Source organism: Cyclospora cayetanensis, unplaced genomic scaffold (assembly GCF_002999335.1).
Source record: "Cyclospora cayetanensis isolate NF1_C8 unplaced genomic scaffold, CcayRef3 CcayRef3_contig_52, whole genome shotgun sequence".
Lineage (NCBI taxonomy): Eukaryota > Apicomplexa > Conoidasida > Eucoccidiorida > Eimeriidae > Cyclospora > Cyclospora cayetanensis.
In genome coordinates this window covers 161575-179111 of record NW_020312503.1, presented here as the reverse complement: position 1 = coordinate 179111, position 17537 = coordinate 161575, and the positions used below count along the sequence as shown (strand labels likewise).

General features: G+C 51.3%; 3 protein-coding genes across 3 annotated transcripts; 2 read left to right on the top strand and 1 right to left on the bottom strand.

The window, feature by feature from the left end:
* Positions 1–1305: 1305 nt before the first annotated feature.
* On the bottom strand, positions 1306–4118 carry LOC34619960 (nucleolar protein of 40 kDa). Its single transcript, XM_026334894.1, has 7 exons — positions 3969–4118; positions 3653–3760; positions 3230–3427; positions 2555–2698; positions 2180–2361; positions 2018–2055; positions 1306–1676 (listed from the first exon to the last, which is right to left on the bottom strand). The coding sequence occupies exons 1-7, from the start codon at positions 4116–4118 to the stop codon at positions 1306–1308; spliced, it is 1191 nt and encodes a 396-aa protein (XP_026190679.1).
* Positions 4119–5152: 1034 nt separating this feature from the next.
* LOC113146712 lies at positions 5153–6871 on the top strand. The gene is made up of 4 exons (XM_026334893.1): positions 5153–5842; positions 5900–6102; positions 6172–6617; positions 6672–6871. Exons 1-4 carry the CDS (start codon positions 5153–5155, stop codon positions 6869–6871), a joined length of 1539 nt encoding a protein of 512 aa, XP_026190678.1.
* A 5437-nt stretch (positions 6872–12308) lies between these two features.
* LOC34619959 lies at positions 12309–14287 on the top strand. The gene is made up of 5 exons (XM_026334891.1): positions 12309–12425; positions 12758–12884; positions 13163–13331; positions 13525–13845; positions 14233–14287. The coding sequence occupies exons 1-5, from the start codon at positions 12309–12311 to the stop codon at positions 14285–14287; spliced, it is 789 nt and encodes a 262-aa protein (XP_026190676.1).
* Positions 14288–17537: the final 3250 nt, after the last annotated feature.

The following is a 17537-nucleotide window of genomic DNA, read 5'->3' as shown; positions in this document are numbered from 1 at the left end:
ACAGCCAGGCTGCACTAATTCAAGGTAGTTTCCGAAATGTGCACTCGCTGTACCTACTTGCGCGTAAATGTCTGCGTGGCCCTTCGCGTTTTCCCCTTTCCGTATGCATGCGCCTTGTCTCTCTCCGTGGTGTTGGTACAGCTTCTCTATACCCTAAAAGAGCGAATTTGTTCTCATGCTTCTATTCCGTAAGCCAGAAGCAGAAGAATCGGATTCCAGAAATCGGAAAAGGACCGAGTCTGCTGCAGCGGTTGTGGAGCACATAGGAAAACAAGGGGTAAAACAGTCAGAGAGCTGGTAATGTTGAAAGCAAAGGAAAGCCCCTCTGCTCGTCTTTCATCGCTTTAGTCCCTATTTGCGTTCACCTCGCGTTAAAGGAAGGAAACCACACAGCCCTCCAGGCTCGCTCCCTCCAGCTTGAGGAGTTGAATGGAGCGCTGAAGAAGCGACAGTAATTAGCTACACTATTCATGATATGGTTTCAGATCGGGTGCAACAGGCGCATTCCCGTTCAGGAAATAGGTAGCCATGAAGCAGAAACTTGAGCTTGAACTGGAAAGGCAAAATGAAGGAGGCAGACGGTTCGCCTGTTCTGTGCTCTTTTCGGCATAGCTACGTAGCCATCTCGGCAGTCTCCAAGAGCAAAGAGAGTAAAGAGGACAAGTAGACGAAGAACAAGTAATGCTGCTTGCTTCCTCTAATAAGAAATCTAAGCCCCTTAATACTCCCACATGTGTGCATTTTAGTCCGAGAACGAACAAGGTGTTGCTGCTGCTGTTCCTGTGCTAGCAATAAACACGCTCCGATTTCGTCTGTCTGCCTTGCAGCAGGTGTCTGCTATTTCCTCAATACCCTTAGATAGAAACGAGACAACACGCCAAATACAGGAGTGTATTGCACCGGAAAATAGAAGGAATCCCCTCAGCCTGGAGCATCAGCTGCACCAGCAGCACGGACGGAGGAAACCCTTGGAAGCGGCAAAGCCTCCCGCTTCTCTTCATCGGAAGAAAACGAATTAAAAGCAAAACATCTGCAGCCACCCCTCCTTGCCAACTCACTGAAACATTTTAAAGCGTTTTACTAGAGTAAAAAACTGCCTCCGCCCTCCCCCTAATTCATTGCGACGACTGGAAAGAGACGGAAACGCCGAAGTAGAGCGATGGAAAAGGGAGGGAACAACAGGCTACTAAAAATTCAGAGACGCGGAAGTGCTTAGAAGTGTGCACTTAAGAGGACGGAGTAGTGAATAGGACGATATGTAATAGAACCCACGTGGGTATATAGCCACTCTAAAGCCTCAAGATCTCAGGACTTGGAGTGTTTTTTGTGCTTCTTCTTGTGTTTGTGACTGCTCTTCTTCTTCTTCCTCGATTCGTCTGAGCTGCTGTCTGAATGGTCCCTCTTCCTCTTCTTCTTACTATCTCTTACCTTCTCCGTCTCACGCCCTTTGTGAAGGTGTCGACGGGGATTCAAAGGGTCCAGAGGGTTTAGAGGCGGCATTGGCTGCTTCAGAGGAATCATATTAGCGCCAGTAGCAGCTACAGGGAGAGATGAGGGAAACGAAGAAAATGATGGGAACGGAAATGAGGATGCAGACGTGGAGGAGGAGGACGAGGAAGCACACAGAGCGGCCATGGCGCTACCCTCTTCCTCTTCGATCATTTCGTATTTCTTTCCTGAAGACATAACAAGCAACAGCTCGCATAACATGACAAAAAAGTATAACAATGCCCGTTACCTTGTATTCTAGCCTCTGCTATCTTGTATGCAGAAGCAGGTGCGCGTTAGATTAGTGTAAGGGTGCACGCAGGCACTTCTGCATCAAATTATGCAAACCGCCATACACAGAAGAGGGGCACAGCGACACGTGTCCCCTGCCCTCTCCCCTTTCGGAGGGAGGCCAAAGCCGCGTTTGAGATGACAGGCAAGCCAACATGAGGCAAAGAACCCATTCCTCTGTTTTCTAAGTCCTCAGACTAGCTACATTTTTTTGGCTACTCCCGTTCCCATAGCTTACCCGCTTTGTTGAAACATTCATGTGTCATGTGGCCCTTCCTGCAGGCACCAGAAGCCAGCTACCACGGTGCAACTTTGAGAACTGCCTCTGAGCTTTGGGTTTCTGGTGCGGGGATAGAAACTTTGGAGCCGCTAATGCCACCGTTTCGTGCTTCGAATTTACCCGCCACATCTGGCGCACGTTGCGTTGACGACGGCCTGTAGAACGATAGCTTCTTGCCTTAGCGATGTTGGCCTGTGCGTTTTCGTTTTCTGCAGATTGTTCGGATCCTTGTCAGTTCCATCGCTTTGGCTAATGTCCCTCATATCCAAGGAATATCGGCCTCCTTCATCTACTTTGGTAACCTGCCCCCGAAACAAAGGAAGAAGGATAGAGAGGAGGATTATGGGCGACGCAAAGGGCCGAAACATGAATGCTGGTAAAGAAGGACAGAGTGAAGCGCACGACACAAGAAAGGAGCAAGTATGAGAGTGGAAGATCCTCAGGAGTCGACAACATTCGTGTTGCAAGAGAACACGAGCGGTTCTGATTCCTTGCAGTGAGAGCGCGCCCTAGAGAGTATGTGCAATGTACCTTGACCCAGACTTTATCCCCCACAGAGAGTACGTCTTCCACCTTATCGATCATGTTCTTGGATATGGCTGAAATATGTAGCAGCCCATCTCTGTCAAAGCCATCCAGCTGATCGAACCAACAGAAGCAGCACAACGAGCCAACCGCAGAAACACCCTCGTCACGCATAGCCTCGTGCATAATACTCATCTGAACGTGCTGATACGTATTCATAGAAGGACGTAGAGGACAGGCAGAAGATGCGAAAATAGAGCAGTGCAGCTGCAGAGGAAGGCCAACGAGAGAAAAGGCATTGTATTCGAAGGCAGATGAGCACACATGGAAAGAGGCTTATATGCATAAAGAGAGCTAGAGGGAAACTGGCGCCGATCCAATAGCCACGAGAGGACAAATCAGTATTCTACGCAGCAAAAACCTCTTGAGACCGCCGACAGGAGATAAATAGAGCCCAAACACGAAAAAGCGCTAGCACTACGACTCCTGGAGTAGCTCCCTCAACCTCCGGAGCTGGAGAACTGCAGGAGCATTCCCCGTCGTAGACAAAGGCGATTCCAAACAACACTACAGTACAACAAGCCATGGCCGATTTTTGAAGGCGGCACTCTAAATTCTGAAGTAATTATTAATCGAGAAGCGTACTGCCACAAATGCTCCAAATGGCTGTATCTTCTTGACCGTCCCATGATGGATCGAATGAAGTTCAGGGATCCTAACGCCGCCTCCTGTCCCTCTGTGCTGATTGAACGAAGAAAACGCGTTGGCGATTTCTGATCCGTCGTCCTGGTTGACTTCCTTCATCGAGACAGCGACCCGACCATCGGGTTCCTCCCTGATCACCTAAAAGTGAGAGCAGGCAGCGAAAGAAGGAATCTTGATGAACGAACAGGTCGGTTCAAGCCGCCACGTGCAATCAAACGGGCCAGTTGCCGCTTGCCTTTTGAGCCTTCAGAAAAGTGCTCTGAACAATGTGCCAACTAATTTCATTCGGGTGGAAAATGGAAGAGATAGCGAAATGCGTAGACAGGAGAAGTCACCACGTGCGGTAACGGAAAATTTAGGTACCTTTACCCAGACTTCCTGTCCCATCTTGAGGTGATCCTCCACATTCTCCACGCGGTGCTTGTTGATATTGGAGATGTGCAGAAGGCATTCTCTGGCATAGTCTGAAGTCTTTTAAAAATCGCAGAAAAGCGTTTAGCATACACAAAGGGAAACAGAAGGCGAATTAAGTGGGCAGAAGCGTCTCCTCTGCTGCGTGTGGCGAAGAGGTGTATAAACCAGCAAACACACAAGGCATCATTTATTCAATTGATTCAAGGGGCCACGTCCAGAGCTGAGCCTGAGATTTCGATAATGACAGGTGCGGCTATCAAATTACCTGAATGAAAGCTCCGAACGGTCGAATGTTCTTCACCACTCCCTTGATGATTGTGCCAACGCCGGACGTGATTTTCTTTTGTTTTTGAGGGGAAGGAGAACGGTCATACCTGGGGTCGAACGCATCGCCCTCTAGGCTGTCTCCCAGCATTTTCAGAAAAGAAAAAAGGAGTTATGGGACGGTCTTGTACAGCCCGCCCAGTGAGGGAACCCCAGATAAGGCGGAAAACAGGCGTGAATGAAAACTATGCAAATGGGCTTGCTACGGCATAATGCAAAGTCGCAGGAAGCAGGAAGAGAGGTTATGCAGCTAATTACTCCAATCGTTACATCAGAAAACTAAAAGCAAGGTAAATCGAGAGGCGCGAAATGGGTAACCGATAGAGCTATGCGTAATGTATGCCCCAGAAACAATCTACCATGGATCAGCTTGTGTGCTGCTTTCTATATCTTTCGTTCGGGTGCCTTGAATAATTAGTTTCATGCGATGTTCCCCCTGAAACTGCAGTAGGCCCCAGAATCGTGGCATGCACGCATGCGGTGGCTCCGTAGGGCTCTTTCGAGGGCACACAGTTTTTGTCTGCTGCATTCATACTACCATTGATATGTAATTTGACTCATATATATGTACTTGTACTTGCTTTCTCCTTTACTTACAATTCCAGGTGGGAGGCGGAGAAGGATATAGCAACGCTACGAATCCTTCCGCGTGGCCTCCGTACTTGGCGCCGTTCTTCTTTGTTTTCCTTGGTTCTGTCTGTCTTAATTTCCCCTCATTTCGTATTCTGCATGCCATTATTCCTGCAAGATATGCCATTTCTGAGGCATCCGATCCTGTCAGCCTTTGGTTTTGTAATTGCGTTTTTGTTGCCGTTTCGTATCGCACCAGAGCAGTTCAGAGGAGAAAAGTGCTTCTTCTTCATCAGTTCTTCACCTCGTGTGGGAAGGCGTGAACACGACACTTTACAGAAGTCGTTGCGTTTCCATTCCTCTTCTTTCCCCGCTGTGTCTCCGACTTCGACTGCATCTTCGTTTCTCGCTCCTTCCTACTCCGCCACACTGGATGCCTATCCCCGTCCTCTTGATTCTCCTCTATGGAGAAGGCTGCAGCAAGCTCCTTTCTTCGTCGAAGTCTCGGACAAGAAGAATACTGGCAAAAAGGAGAGTCTACAGAAAACAGAAGAAATGGAGGAACAACAGCGAAAGTTGCTGTTTCCAGTGTTGAATAAACTCGATGCCCTGTGCACACATCTTCTGCTCGAGGGACAAGTCTCGGCAGCAGATGAAAAAGCTGACGAAGCAACGTCGGGGGAAATATGTAATGGCAGCTTTAGCGGGGATGCTAATTCATGGGGCTGCTGCACGCTTATGCCTTTGGCTCTTGAGTATCTGACAGGAAAACATGCAGCAGGGGAAGGAGCACAGTCCTCGGGCGGACCGCTGCTAGGAAACGACCCTGTTCTAGACAACTCAGAGGAAGAGACGCTGCGGCGAAGGCGTGACAGATTCATCCAAGGCAAAGAAGGAGAATCTTTTTATCATATGCTTGCGCATTTATTGTCGAAAACATTGGGCATCGGCCCTGTTCCTCAGAGAAATTATTCTCTCTGTCGAGAACTCTCTCTGAGAACAGCGCTAGAGACGAGAGACACGGACAAGCTGCATGCAGCAGTAAGTGATGCAAAGTTTTCTGGAGGTGGGGCGGCGGTGCATGAGAGCAAGAACACGGACCATGCAGGGGAAGCGAATGCGGAGAAGGCGTCACTGGCTCTACCTTCAGATGAAGAAGTTAAGTATATAGAACGGCAAATCGGGAGGTTTCCATTCGGATTGCTGTCTGTAGCGCGAAGAAGAAAAGACACAAACCCCATGACGGTTTCTTCTTCATGTGCTCCCTCGAGTTCTCTTGCGTCTGCACCTTCTGGTAGGGAGCAGAAGCTTTCTTCATCCTCTTCGGATACGCATGCGGCTTTGCGAGCAAGAGGCATTCCGCAGGTTCTCCTTGTTTCTCCTTTGTGGGTTGGCGATCTTCTGGAGAAAAAAAGCTTTCGGGCTGCTCTTTCGTCTGCCCATAGTCCTAAGCCTAGGCAGCGGCTTCTTCAGTCGCTGCTTAGGGTGGAAGGCTTTCTTGGAGCGTGTTCGCACGCCAAGAAAGGGGCTTCATGCAGAGGACTGGAGTTGAGTGGCGTAAAACGCGAATGCAGAGAAGAAGAAGAAGCTACAGAGGAAGCCGCGCCTACAGAGGCACGAAATCTGGACACTGTTGGCGAACTGACGCCCTTCCCTACTACGTTTTGGTTGTCAGATCCTGTGCTATGCGCAAAGATTTCGGAAGTGGAAACTACAGGTTTTGTGAAGGAGACGGAAAGCGGAGTTCTTAGGAAGGACAGCGCGTTGCAGCGAAAAGTTATTGAAGACAACATGCGCTTTATTGCTTTGAGATGGCTCCTCCTCCCAAAGTCGGTGCTTTCGCACTTCTACTCTGCCAACAAGAGGTGCGCCCGATGCAGAAACGAAATACCAGAGGGGAAGTTTTCTAGGCTTGGGAAATTGGAAGCTATCGCGACACAGAGAGATGCAAACTGCTCACGAAACGAGGACGGAAGCGAAGGACGGAAGGAATACAGAGCTCAAGGGGCAGAACCTTGCAGTGAGGAAGGAGGGATCAAGACTCAGGTCATTCAAGGGAGTAGAGGCACAGGAGGGGAATGCAAAGAATGCGTGATTTGCAGCTGTAGACTCTGCAACTTGCTGGAATGCCATCGTTTAAGGGGCATTGGGGGCTTATTAGACTTCTGCAGGGTGCGCTGCATTCACATGCAGTACGCATTTCACCTTATTTGCCCGACAACACTGGGAAACCTAATTGAGGAGCGATTTCAGCTCTATAAGTGGGCTGGATAGAGGGGTGATTAATTTTTCTCCAAAAAACCTTTTGCGGAATTGTCAGTTCCTACGCTTTTGGGGGCATTGTTGCACCGTCCTTGGTGTCCACAGGCGTTGCTTGTTCACATCGTATTGCTGGTCCTAGTCTTAGTCACTCTGTGTCCTACAGGTCATAACACACTCGTGCTTGCAGGCACACCTCAGTAGGCGGAGCAGAAAAGTTGCTTGCTTCCGTCCTTTTCCATCTATTCAACAAATCGTTGAAGGGAGGAACCAGAATGGACGGGTGAGACATGACTGCACCTAGTGCGTGAACACTCCCATATCCCATCATAGCGTAGATCTCTGACGATTAATGACTATCAACCTCAAATTGCGAAGAAATCAGCCGAATCAAGCACATGAAAATCCCAGGTGACTCGCTCCTTATCATATGGTCGGCGTGTCTCGTGGGCTTCCTCAGTTGAAACAAGAGTGATTCCATTGCTTGATGATTTGAATCGATACTATAGGAAGTTTCAAACAAAGATTATTGGGTACCAACGATTGAGGACGCAAGAAACTATTGATCTGTTAGGGCCACGTGCATGCATGTACAGAGGCACCAGGACGGACAGGGTCGAATGCGGAACGAAAAGTTTGCAGTGCTATGCCTGAGATCGTATAAGTTCTATTCCAAGCTAATATAAATGATTGCTTGTTTTTCTTTTTGTGTGATCTGCGAATGCAAAAGACTCTCTTTGTTGGAGCCGACCGCGGTTGCTGGGAGGCGTGACTGGGTGTCTGCGCAGAAACGCGAGGAAACGGTATCCTTTACTTTGAAATAAGGGGAAATACACGTGGGTAAAGCCTAAAAATAAAAATTTCATTCTTCGATATAGGATTATGCATGATCTGGTACGTTCTTCCGTTAGAACCCCAGTTCGTTAATACCTCCAAGGGGCATAGGCATTTAGGACTTCGCGCCCCTAAAAATGCAGAATATGGGTGTAGAGCATCTTCTCCCGGAGGCCTCCGTGTACCGGATGTCTGAGCTGGACTGCGCCTCATCCGATCTTGAGGTAATCTAAATGGATGAAACTAGAAGCACGCACCTATGAAAGAGCCAATGAACGTAAAGCATAGCCCACGAGAGGCTAATAACGGCTAGCCACTCAAACTACAAAAGGGAATCAGCCGAATAAGGATCGTAAATATACTACCCGGAAATCCGGCGTGTGCCGTGATTCCATCTTCAGCAGGTCCAGTTGCAATAAGCCAGCTCTTCTCCTGTTTCCCTGTTCTAACACTTAGGGCTCGAGTGCAACCATTCAATGTGAACACAGGTTGATACGGACGTATCACTATTCATGCAACAACAAGCCCAACAACATCGCGAAGAGCAGTCGTATTCGTCTTCTCTTTCATCTTCCTCGTTATTTTCTTCCGAGGGGGACGAATGCTTAGAAAGCAAAATAAAAATAACAGGCGAAAGGCTCAAAAAGGAAAAAGGGACTCAAAGACAGGCGGCAAGGAGGAAGTTTAGAAAGTATACATGGGAGCAAACCCTGCAGGCTCTGCACAAGTATCGGAATGCCTGCGGCTGCTCTTGTGGCTGTCCCCATTGATGTTTGTGGTGCTACCGCTAGTCGTACAGGAAGTATACCGGCTGTTGTGGCGAATTTCTTGCTGCTATCGATATTTTTGCTCCTGACACTCTTTTATAGCCTCTGCATCCGCTGCTGCTGAAGTAGTTGAAGTTGCTTTTGGTGGGCCTGTTGCGACTGCTGCGGCAAAGGCTGCAATCGCTGCTTGCATGAAGACCCCTCAATGCGAGCTCTTTGTGCGGCTGTACGAAGGTGGATCTAGTAGCTTTTCTATCACTGTATGCTGTGTTTTGTGCCACGCGTTTTATTGCTTTCCTTTACGTTGTTTTCTGATCTGCGCCTCCATGTAGCCGGTGCTTGTGCTTTGACCTTCCAGCGAAAAGGCCTCGATGCTGTTGCCAGACGCTGCAAGCAACAAGCCTTTGCATGAATTATTGGTCGGTACTTACTGTATGTCTGCTTGCCGGCTATTCAGCTCTTATTCCTCGATGCCCGCACTGCAATAGCTCTATCTCGGTCTTCTCGCCCACTTGGCTGCTCCGCACGTAGTTGCCTATACCTGCTGCTGCAAGCAATGTTTGCTTCTCTTCCCTCCCCCTCTCTAAGGGTCTAGTTTTGTTTAGCTTCTGCCCTTGAAAGGGCCTGCAACGAATTGGTATGGATACAACTGAGGGTTTGGGGTCTGCAACTTCTTCAGAATGCACTGGACCTGGACAGACAAAACCATCACCTAGAATCGCAGCTGGTCATCCAACAGAGAAAGTAGGACTCATGAAAACGCGGTGCTGTCTACAGTTTACCGTCAAGGTTTCAGATTCGGGGTAGGAGGTCTCTGGCCTCTGGTTGGGGGTTTGTGATCTACGGCTTGTGGATACGTGTTTGTGACTGATGGTTTGTGGCATAGACACGAGGCAGAGTTGTCTGCCTTGCGTTTGGCGGCAAGTGAAGAAGTGGCGGCGATGGCGAAGAAACTGCGGGATGCAGAGACCGCCCGCTCTCAGCTGGAGGCCTTGAACCAGCAAGAAAAGGAAGTTTTGAGGTAAGCAAGCGAAAGATGTGCAGGAGCAAGAGCAGTATACAGAGATCATGGGTTTACTGCAGGAAATCTTGAGCGTCACATGGGAAGCAAAAGGCATCTTAGTCTTCCACTCCCAAGAGAAAACTTCGATCTGCACTCCCTGTCTTGTCTCTTAAGCTCCACGCGGATTTTTCCATGCCTAATTTACTCATGAACGTGCCTCACTGTTGCCTCTCCATGCACCCATTGGCTACAAAGGAACTTGGAGATTACAGACAGGCGATACCAAGAGCTCTCTCATCTGCCCGAGGATGCGATCTCACTTAAGGACTTCGTTCAATTGAGGGTCAGCGGAGATATGAGGAGTCCTCTTTTTATCTCCCCCGCTCCATCACTGCCTCTCCTGTAGTACTCTTTCTTATTTGAGCATTACTATGCGACTGCCCTTTTCGACATTGGCAGTTGCTCGCCAGCAAACATGGGAGCCCGCTTGACTGGCCGTCGGTGCGCAGTTGTGTTGCATGCCCTGCGGCCGTGCCACCACCTATGTTGTTTGATGCTGTTGCCTGTCTTCCCCAGTATATCCCTGAGGGAGCTATGATCAACGTAAAAGGTTGCAATCCTGCCCTCGGTCGTTTGTCTGTCCACTTAGGTATACGAACTCATCCGACCGTACAAGGAAAGGCTGGAAGCCCTTCAAGCCGAAATTCTCTGTCTAAGGTATACCTATACAAACATATGTGTACATACACGTGAGTAGGTGTCGTTGGCACGCGTTTCGCTGTTGAAGCTCGTGGACTACCTGGTGGAACCGCTTCTTTGGCTACGCTTGCTGAGGTTGTATGCGTGCTTGTGAACTGCAGGGCGTCCGTCAAGGAACAGTCATGCATGCAATGCGAGCTTTCAGCTTTGGAAATTCAAAGGCTTCAGGTCCTTAAACCCTCTAATCGAAACCTTAAAACCATAGACCTCAGTTCTTGAGACTCAAAGAGAGCGGCTTGTAAGAGGTGGTGCAAATGCTGCCAGGCATCTCTCGCCCTGCTGCAAGAAGACCAAAAGGTTGCCACTTGCGCTTCCGGGTAAGCGAAAATCTTAAACTTGAAGCCATGATGCTGAGAAAGGGTAGGCCAAAGGGTATCATGAGTATGCGGCCTTGCTTCCTCTTTGCCGTTGTTGTTTTTGTGTCAGGAAAAGGCAGGAACACACAACGAAGCAGAAGGCCAGTGACGAGGTACTGCGTTTGATCTGCTAGTGCGTCTGCCCTATCGTTTCTAGTGATCCTGTCCCCCCTTTTTATTTGAGCTTCTCTCTTTGTCTCCTTGCGCCTTCCTGCAGGCCGAGGAGCTGCAGAGACGCCTTGAAGCAGCGGATCGCGAAGTGGCGTCTCTCAGGGTGCAGCTAAGGGAGGGGCAACTGGCAGCCGAGGCAGCTGCACAGAAACAAGCAGCACACCACCAGGAGCAGATCCTTCGCGTAAACGATTATGTTTGGCATGGGTCCAGCATTCAGGGTTTAGCTTCAAGAGGTGCCGTGTAGCTGAGATGGTTCGGTGTTAAAGAATGGCGAGAAACAGCCATTATAGGTTCTCCGTGTGCAAAAGCAGCAAGTGAGTTTCCTGTGGTATGACGGGGTTGGGCCGGACTTGTGTCGTTCTGAATCTGTTGCAGCACGAGTCAGAGAAAATGGAGTTGCGGCGTGAGTTGGAATTGCAGATGGACGCTCGGGAAGCTCAACTGAGACAGACAGCCGAGCAGCACACTCTACAGCAAAAACTGCAGGTCCCTTCCTACATCTTAAATCGCGGCACTTTACTCTACCGATGCAACTCTATGCTGTTATTTACCGGGCCGCATCTGTGTAGCTTCAAGAGCTAAACCCTTTGTTAGTGTGGATTCTGGTTAAACCTCGTGAAGCCTGCGTCCATTCGCCTGCTGTGTAACGCCGCAGCTGGAGGCAGCTGAGGCGAGTGTTGCTGGACTTGAGGTGAAATATAGGCACTCGGAGATGCGCTATGAGGTCAGGCCTCCTTCAAGGAGCACCAGTAGCACACCCCGATTTATGTCAGATTCCTTCCTGTTGCATATGTTTGCCCGCCGATACGTCCTGTTGTTGTTATTGCAGGAGGTGGCTGCAGCTCTATGCAAAACACACGCAGCGCACCAGGAGTCCCTGGCCCAGCTGTCTGCACAGGTAACTCCAAATCGGCTATGAAACAGCTTTCTTTTCGTACGTTGACTGGCGTTTGCTCTTTGCTAATCTGGTTTTCGTATGTATGCATGTATATATGAATGGATGTGCATGTATGTATGTGCGTGTGTGTGTGTGCATATATGCGTGTGTGTGTGTATTTGCGTGTGAGTATGTATTTGCGTGTACATGCGTGTGTGTGCATGTGTGTACATGCGTGTGTGTGTATGTGTGTGCATGCGTGTGTGTGTATGCATGTATGCGTGTGTGTGCATATATGCGTGTGTGTGTGTATTTGCGTGTGAGTATGTATTTGCGTGTGAGTATGTATTTGCGTGTACATGCCTGTGTGTGCATGTGTGTACATGCGTGTGTGTGTATGTGTGTGCATATATGCGTGTGTGTGTATGCATATATGTGTGTGTGTGTGTATGTATGTACATGCGTGTGTGTGTATATGCGTGTGTGTGTATATGCGTATGTGTGTATATGTGTGTACATGCGTGTGTGTATGTATTTGCGTGTGTGTGTATATGTGTGTACATGCGTGTATATATATATATATATATATATATATATATGCGTGTGTGTGTATGTGTGTACATGCGTGTGTGTGTGTGTCTACGTGCGATGGCGTTTGATGGCGGTCGGGTTGCAGCTGCAAATGAGCGCCACGGAGTTGCACCGCATGCGTTGCGCCCTGGAGTCGACGACCTCAAGCAAGGAAAAATGTGAAGAACAAGCGAAAGACCTGCAGAAGCAACTAATGAACTCCCAAGCAGTACAGTCTTTGCCCATTTGGAGTTTTAGCTCCTGAAGCGTAGTGCCATTTTTCCCCCTCATCCCACCGTCTGCGTGGGCTCCCTAGTCCCACATGTGCCTCTCCGCTGCCTGTGTTTCATGTGAAATGCCTTTGAAAAGCCCCTAACTGCCGTCTTTTCACCCTCTTACTGCACACGGAAGGCGCGCAGATGATACCCTTGAGTCGCTGCCGTCGGCACTGCGTCCTGCTCTCACCCCGCCGCTCGCCGTGTAGCTACAAGTGCCTTTTTAGGAGTGTCTCATTTCTCGCCCCTATGGCTATTTGCGCCTCACACGTGTCTCCTTCAGGAGGTCTCTTCTTTGAAGGAAACAGAGAAGCAGCTCACGCAGCGTTGCGAAGAGCTGCGAGTCGAAGTAGCCTCCTTTAGCCATTTAGACGCGCGTGTACAGGAGTGCTTGGACCTGATCACTTCCTCAGGTCCGTATGCGACAAACTACACACACACTTTAAAGTCTCTGTTGCCTGCCCTCTCGTGGAAGGAAGCCCAGGGGCCTCTGCACGCCGCAGTCGCAGCTGCCTTCTTCCCCTCAGCAGGCGCAGCGCCTCTGTTTATCCACAAAAAGGGATCTATGGCCATCATATGCGTCCATGACCACGCGCATGCGCGTTCACCCGTGTATCCTCGAAATTCCCCAACGCGTGCAAGAGACTCGCAGCGCTGCCATAGTCTCTGGTGCGCTGCTACGGGCTCTTAGGATCCTGTCCATCAGCAGAGCTGCTGCTGCCGCTGATCGAAACTAAGTTGGGTGGCTATAGACACCTCCAGAAGACGATTGACATTGCGTTTAAGCTTAGAGAGGCATCTCAGGAGCTGCAAGACAAGAGCGTACAGAAACACAGAGGGCAGCAACCCACGTATTCGAGGTTCTAGGGGCTGCAGCTTGAGGGGATAGGCACGAAGGCACTCGCCCTCCATTTTTCTTCAGTGCCTCATGGTGCCTGTGGTACCTGTTTATCGCGTTCGCATCTACGCGCCCGCTTTGATGTTGATGCCGCGCCGACGGCCTTCCAGTTTCGTGTATGCCCTCAACCCCACCCCTCCTCCTCCCCGTTCAAGAGATCATTCTGCCACTGCTGCTTTACTTTCGCCGTTTCTTCAGATACAGCTTCACCAAGCTTTAGAGAAAAACGCGTGGCTTAAGCGTTTGCTGCAGGCAGAACGCAACTGCCGTGGCTTCATGGGGAGTCCTTTCCCCGCTCTGCGAGACCGCCTTTTGCAGACGGAGGCACTGCGTTTGCAGGCGGTAGAACAACTCCAAAACGAACGTGGAAAAGTTCAGCTGCTTCAAAAGCACAAACTGATGCTCATGCAGGACCTCCGACGGTGCTTGGATGCCAGAAAACAAATGGGAGAATGCCTCGGCAGCGCCGCTCAAACGCGCTGCTTGCATACCAAGGAGCAGCAGCACGGGCAGCAGTGCCCTTCGGCACACGACGTCTCCAATCGTCTCCCTCCTCAGCCGCATCAGAGCCAGCGGCCCCCTCAGGAGAGACAGCAGCACACGGGCTGTACGGCGATAGACGAGCTGACGCAGGCTAGCAGCACTGCACAGCGCACGAAAGCTGGTCCCTGCAGCTGCTGCCGTTGCAATCTTCCAACCGCTGCCACCAGCGCGCGTGCCACAACAGCAGCTGTGGCTCCTCAGCAGCAGTACAAGTGCTGTTCCTGTGAAGGGCAGCAAATACGCACACAGGAGTCTGCTGCGGCTGCCGCTGGTTCGATCCCACAGCAGCTCGGAACGCCCCAGAAACCTCTCCACTTAAGGTGCAGGGGACCGACAGCACAAGAGGAAAGTCTGAGTGCTGCAGCGGCGAAGTAGTTATCAGCCACTGCTGCCGCCTTAGTGATGGACGCATTTTTCAGCAACGAAGTCGTGGCAGTGCTGTAGAGACACTTCACTTAGCAGCATAGCACCTGCTATGTCGCAAAGGTAGCAGCTAATGCGACAGCAAGAGCAGCTCGTGCAGAAGCGTTTCCGCGCCATCTCTACCCCACAGTGTCGGCCAAAGCAGCCGCCGCTGCTTCGGAGTCGCTCTGTGCCCCATACTAACGAGCTTCTTCCTTCGTTTGTGCATCTGCCAGCCTCTGCTTGGAGACTCCACAGTTGCGCGCTTACGGAGCCGCTATCGGTGCTCCCGGACCCGAAAGCAGCCGCTTCAGTAGCTCTACCTAATGCTAACAGCTGTAGGGCATAAACGGGGAGAAAGCGAAACTGCCTCCGCCACCTCTTTTGGCTCTAATTCTTTTGCATATTGCTTGCTGCATGCGCGATCATTGGCATGCCACGCTTTTCGCGTCGAACCGCCTCCCACAGGCGCACAAATGCCTTTAAAAGAAGTCGATCTGTCTCCGCATAATACCGAAGAGGCTGATGATGACTCGCTCAAAACCATTATGTATATCTGCATTACATCCCAAAAGGAACATGTCGTCCCTCTTTCCCTCCTCTGCCTGTGCAGGCAGACGACAAGGGGGAGGGACGAACCGTACAGAGACGTTCACACGAGCATTTACACAACCATTCTTGCTGCTATTGCTGGTTGGCTTGGGCTGCTCCGCTGGTTTATCGTGCACAACTAGTGCAGCACAAGCCTACCAGTGGTCCTCGGAGAAGTGTTTTCCTCCTGTAAAGGACCCTGCTCTATTTAAGCAGCCAACAAGCTGGGAGGGGGAAATCCACATACACACATACGTATCGGAGCTTGCCCTTTCCCGCATATTTCACATAAGGGCTTCAATTTTACCACAAATATGCCGGGGGAGGAAGCGACAAATGGGAAAATGCCGCTGCCACCACCTCGCCCCCTGTGCAGAAAATGTAATGGACAGCAGAAAACAAGTACTGCTGCTGACACACACTGATTCAGCAGCAAAAAAACTTACTCCTGCGAAAGGCAAGAGAGAATAAGCCAGAGGCAAATTTTAGCATCCTTAGAGCTCCTCTCGACAGCCCATCGAAGCTCCTACTGGCGGTGCCCTCAAGGGACCTGCCTGCCCGTCTGCATGCATGCATGCATGCATAAAAGGAGGTGTAAACGAAAGCCAAAACGCAAGAGGCAAGAACACGGGTGTAAGGAAGAAGGCACACGGAGGATTCCTGTGTGATGCAGAAACAGGAAAGGCACGGCAACGCCGCACCGATTCTGCTGCTCGGAAAGGCTGCAGCTCACGAGGCATGCGGGATACTCTCTTGCTCTGCAGTACAGCTGAATGATCTCTGGCTCTGCAGTACAGAGGAGCAGAGCGCAGCAAGCAAGGCGCAAGAGGCTTCCTCGGCGTACATCGACCTTGGCGCTAGCTTGTCACGATCGCTCTTCAGGAGTCGTTATTCACATATCCAGCGGGCTGTGCTCCGCCGTCGCGGCTGCAGCCGCTGCTGCCATGAGGCATGGCTCTGAACTTGATGCGCTGTGGAGGAGAACTCTCCCGACAGAAAGCTGAAGAGGAGTCAAGAGAGAAGACTCCGAGGGGGAGCAGCACCATATTGGCTCCCGTGTGCCCTTCCCTGCAATGACGCCCTCCTTAAGAGAGCATGGCTGCTGCCAGCTTCTCGTCCCTCCGTAAGTCTGCATCCTTTGCTGTTGCAATGGCGACTCCGGAAGGGTTCGCCCTTGACTGCCGGCGTGCATCGCTGCCTCCCTAGACGGCAGAGGCGGAGACGTCACACGGATCTCGCAGCAGCGCCGCTGCAGCCGCTTCTTCTTCTGCAGTCACTTCGAAAGGGAGTATGAGGCCGTTTGTGAAGCCTCTGTCACTAGGGTTCCCCGTGACTGCCGCCGGTTCGGCAGTTCCCCCCGTCTCCATTCCAACGTCGTCTGCCTCCGCTGCCTTGTACCAGTCTCGAAGAACGTCCATGGGGAGGCTCCAGCCATTTCTGGCAGCGCCTGCTGGCGGGGTGGGAGACGAAGGGGTGGAGGGGGAGGAAGGCGAAAGCGTGACGAAGTTATCCATTCCGGAGGAGGGGCCCCCTACTAACACCCACGCGGAGGGAAGGGGCCCCCTACTAACACCTTCCCACGCATGCCGCTTTTTATCCACGACGCTTCCTCCCCCCATGGCTCTCTGGAAGCTTTCAGGGAGGAAGCCGTGAGGCGTGCCGCCTCCCCCAGTGCCTCTCAGAAGCGACGCAGTGCCCGAGCGTCGAACACCCCGATGCTCCGGCATTTCCATGAGCCGCTTGCTTCTGCATCGAGCTGCTTCAGGGGGGGTGGCGCACAGACTTTTGCCACTACTGCGCATATCGTGAGGCGGCGCTAAGAGCCCCTGCAAGGAAGCAGAAGCATGAAAGCCTCCGGAAAAACTCGCGGGAAGAGGCCCCTTGGGAGGGATAGCAGTTTTCCACACGCCCGAGAGTTGTATTAGGCTCCCCCTTTGAGGCGCTGCCTCGTGCTGCATCTGCCTCTGCAGATGCGGCTGCTCCGCAGCCAAAGCCTCTCCACTGCCCACGCAGTAGCCTGAGCCTTGGTGGTGCACTAGAGCCCCTCTATTTGCTGACGGGGGGGGTAATAACGTTTGCGGATGCAAGTAGTGGTCGTTGCGGAAACACGCGCCTCCCCCTTGCAGCTGCTGCTCGTATTGAGGATAGTGAGGAGGGAGGCTATGGTAGAGCAAGTGCTGCGGGTGCAGCTGAACGGAATACTGGTGCTCTAGCTGCGACTGCTCATTCGTCACCAGACGTTCGGGAAGGCACAAGCTTTCCTCCGTTCCTCCCCCGAAGTGGCTGCTCCCGTGGACGGGGGACTGACTTTCCGGAGAGATCGCAAGCGAAGGGGAGGCTCCCAAACGGCTGTCTGTGCAGCTGTCGCACGTGAGAGCGGGGGAGACAGCCAAGGGGCTGCGCGGTGTTGCTGCTGTTGCTGTTGCCACGACGCTGGCTCCTTTTGCTCCTGCTGCTGAGTACTTGGGAGTGAGCTCCAAGGACGAATAGACAACCTTCCCCTTCGTTTCTGAACACACAACAAGTTCACACACGGCAACGTAGTTCGTCTAGGAGGCGTGTAAATTTCGAACCACCCTGCACCCTCCCCCTTCCGCCATTCGACTGCTGCGCTGCTTTAAAAGACAGACGA

Coding starts and splice junctions, on each gene's coding strand:
- LOC34619960 (XM_026334894.1), bottom strand. CDS start 4,118: ATGCTGGGAGACAGCCTAGAGGGCGATGCGTTCGACCCCAGGTATGAC. Junction 3,761..3,968: donor CGTTCGGAGCTTTCATTCAG/GTAATTTGATAG, acceptor GATTTTTAAAAG/ACTTCAGACTATGCCAGAGA. Junction 3,428..3,652: donor GACAGGAAGTCTGGGTAAAG/GTACCTAAATTT, acceptor TCTCACTTTTAG/GTGATCAGGGAGGAACCCGA.
- LOC113146712 (XM_026334893.1), top strand. CDS start 5,153: ATGGAGGAACAACAGCGAAAGTTGCTGTTTCCAGTGTTGAATAAACTC. Junction 6,103..6,171: donor GTGGAAGGCTTTCTTGGAGC/GTGTTCGCACGC, acceptor ACGCGAATGCAG/AGAAGAAGAAGAAGCTACAG. Junction 6,618..6,671: donor TCAAGGGGCAGAACCTTGCA/GTGAGGAAGGAG, acceptor GAGGCACAGGAG/GGGAATGCAAAGAATGCGTG.
- LOC34619959 (XM_026334891.1), top strand. CDS start 12,309: ATGAGCGCCACGGAGTTGCACCGCATGCGTTGCGCCCTGGAGTCGACG. Junction 12,426..12,757: donor AACTAATGAACTCCCAAGCA/GTACAGTCTTTG, acceptor CTCCTTCAGGAG/GTCTCTTCTTTGAAGGAAAC. Junction 13,846..14,232: donor CTCGGCAGCGCCGCTCAAAC/GCGCTGCTTGCA, acceptor TCTCCACTTAAG/GTGCAGGGGACCGACAGCAC.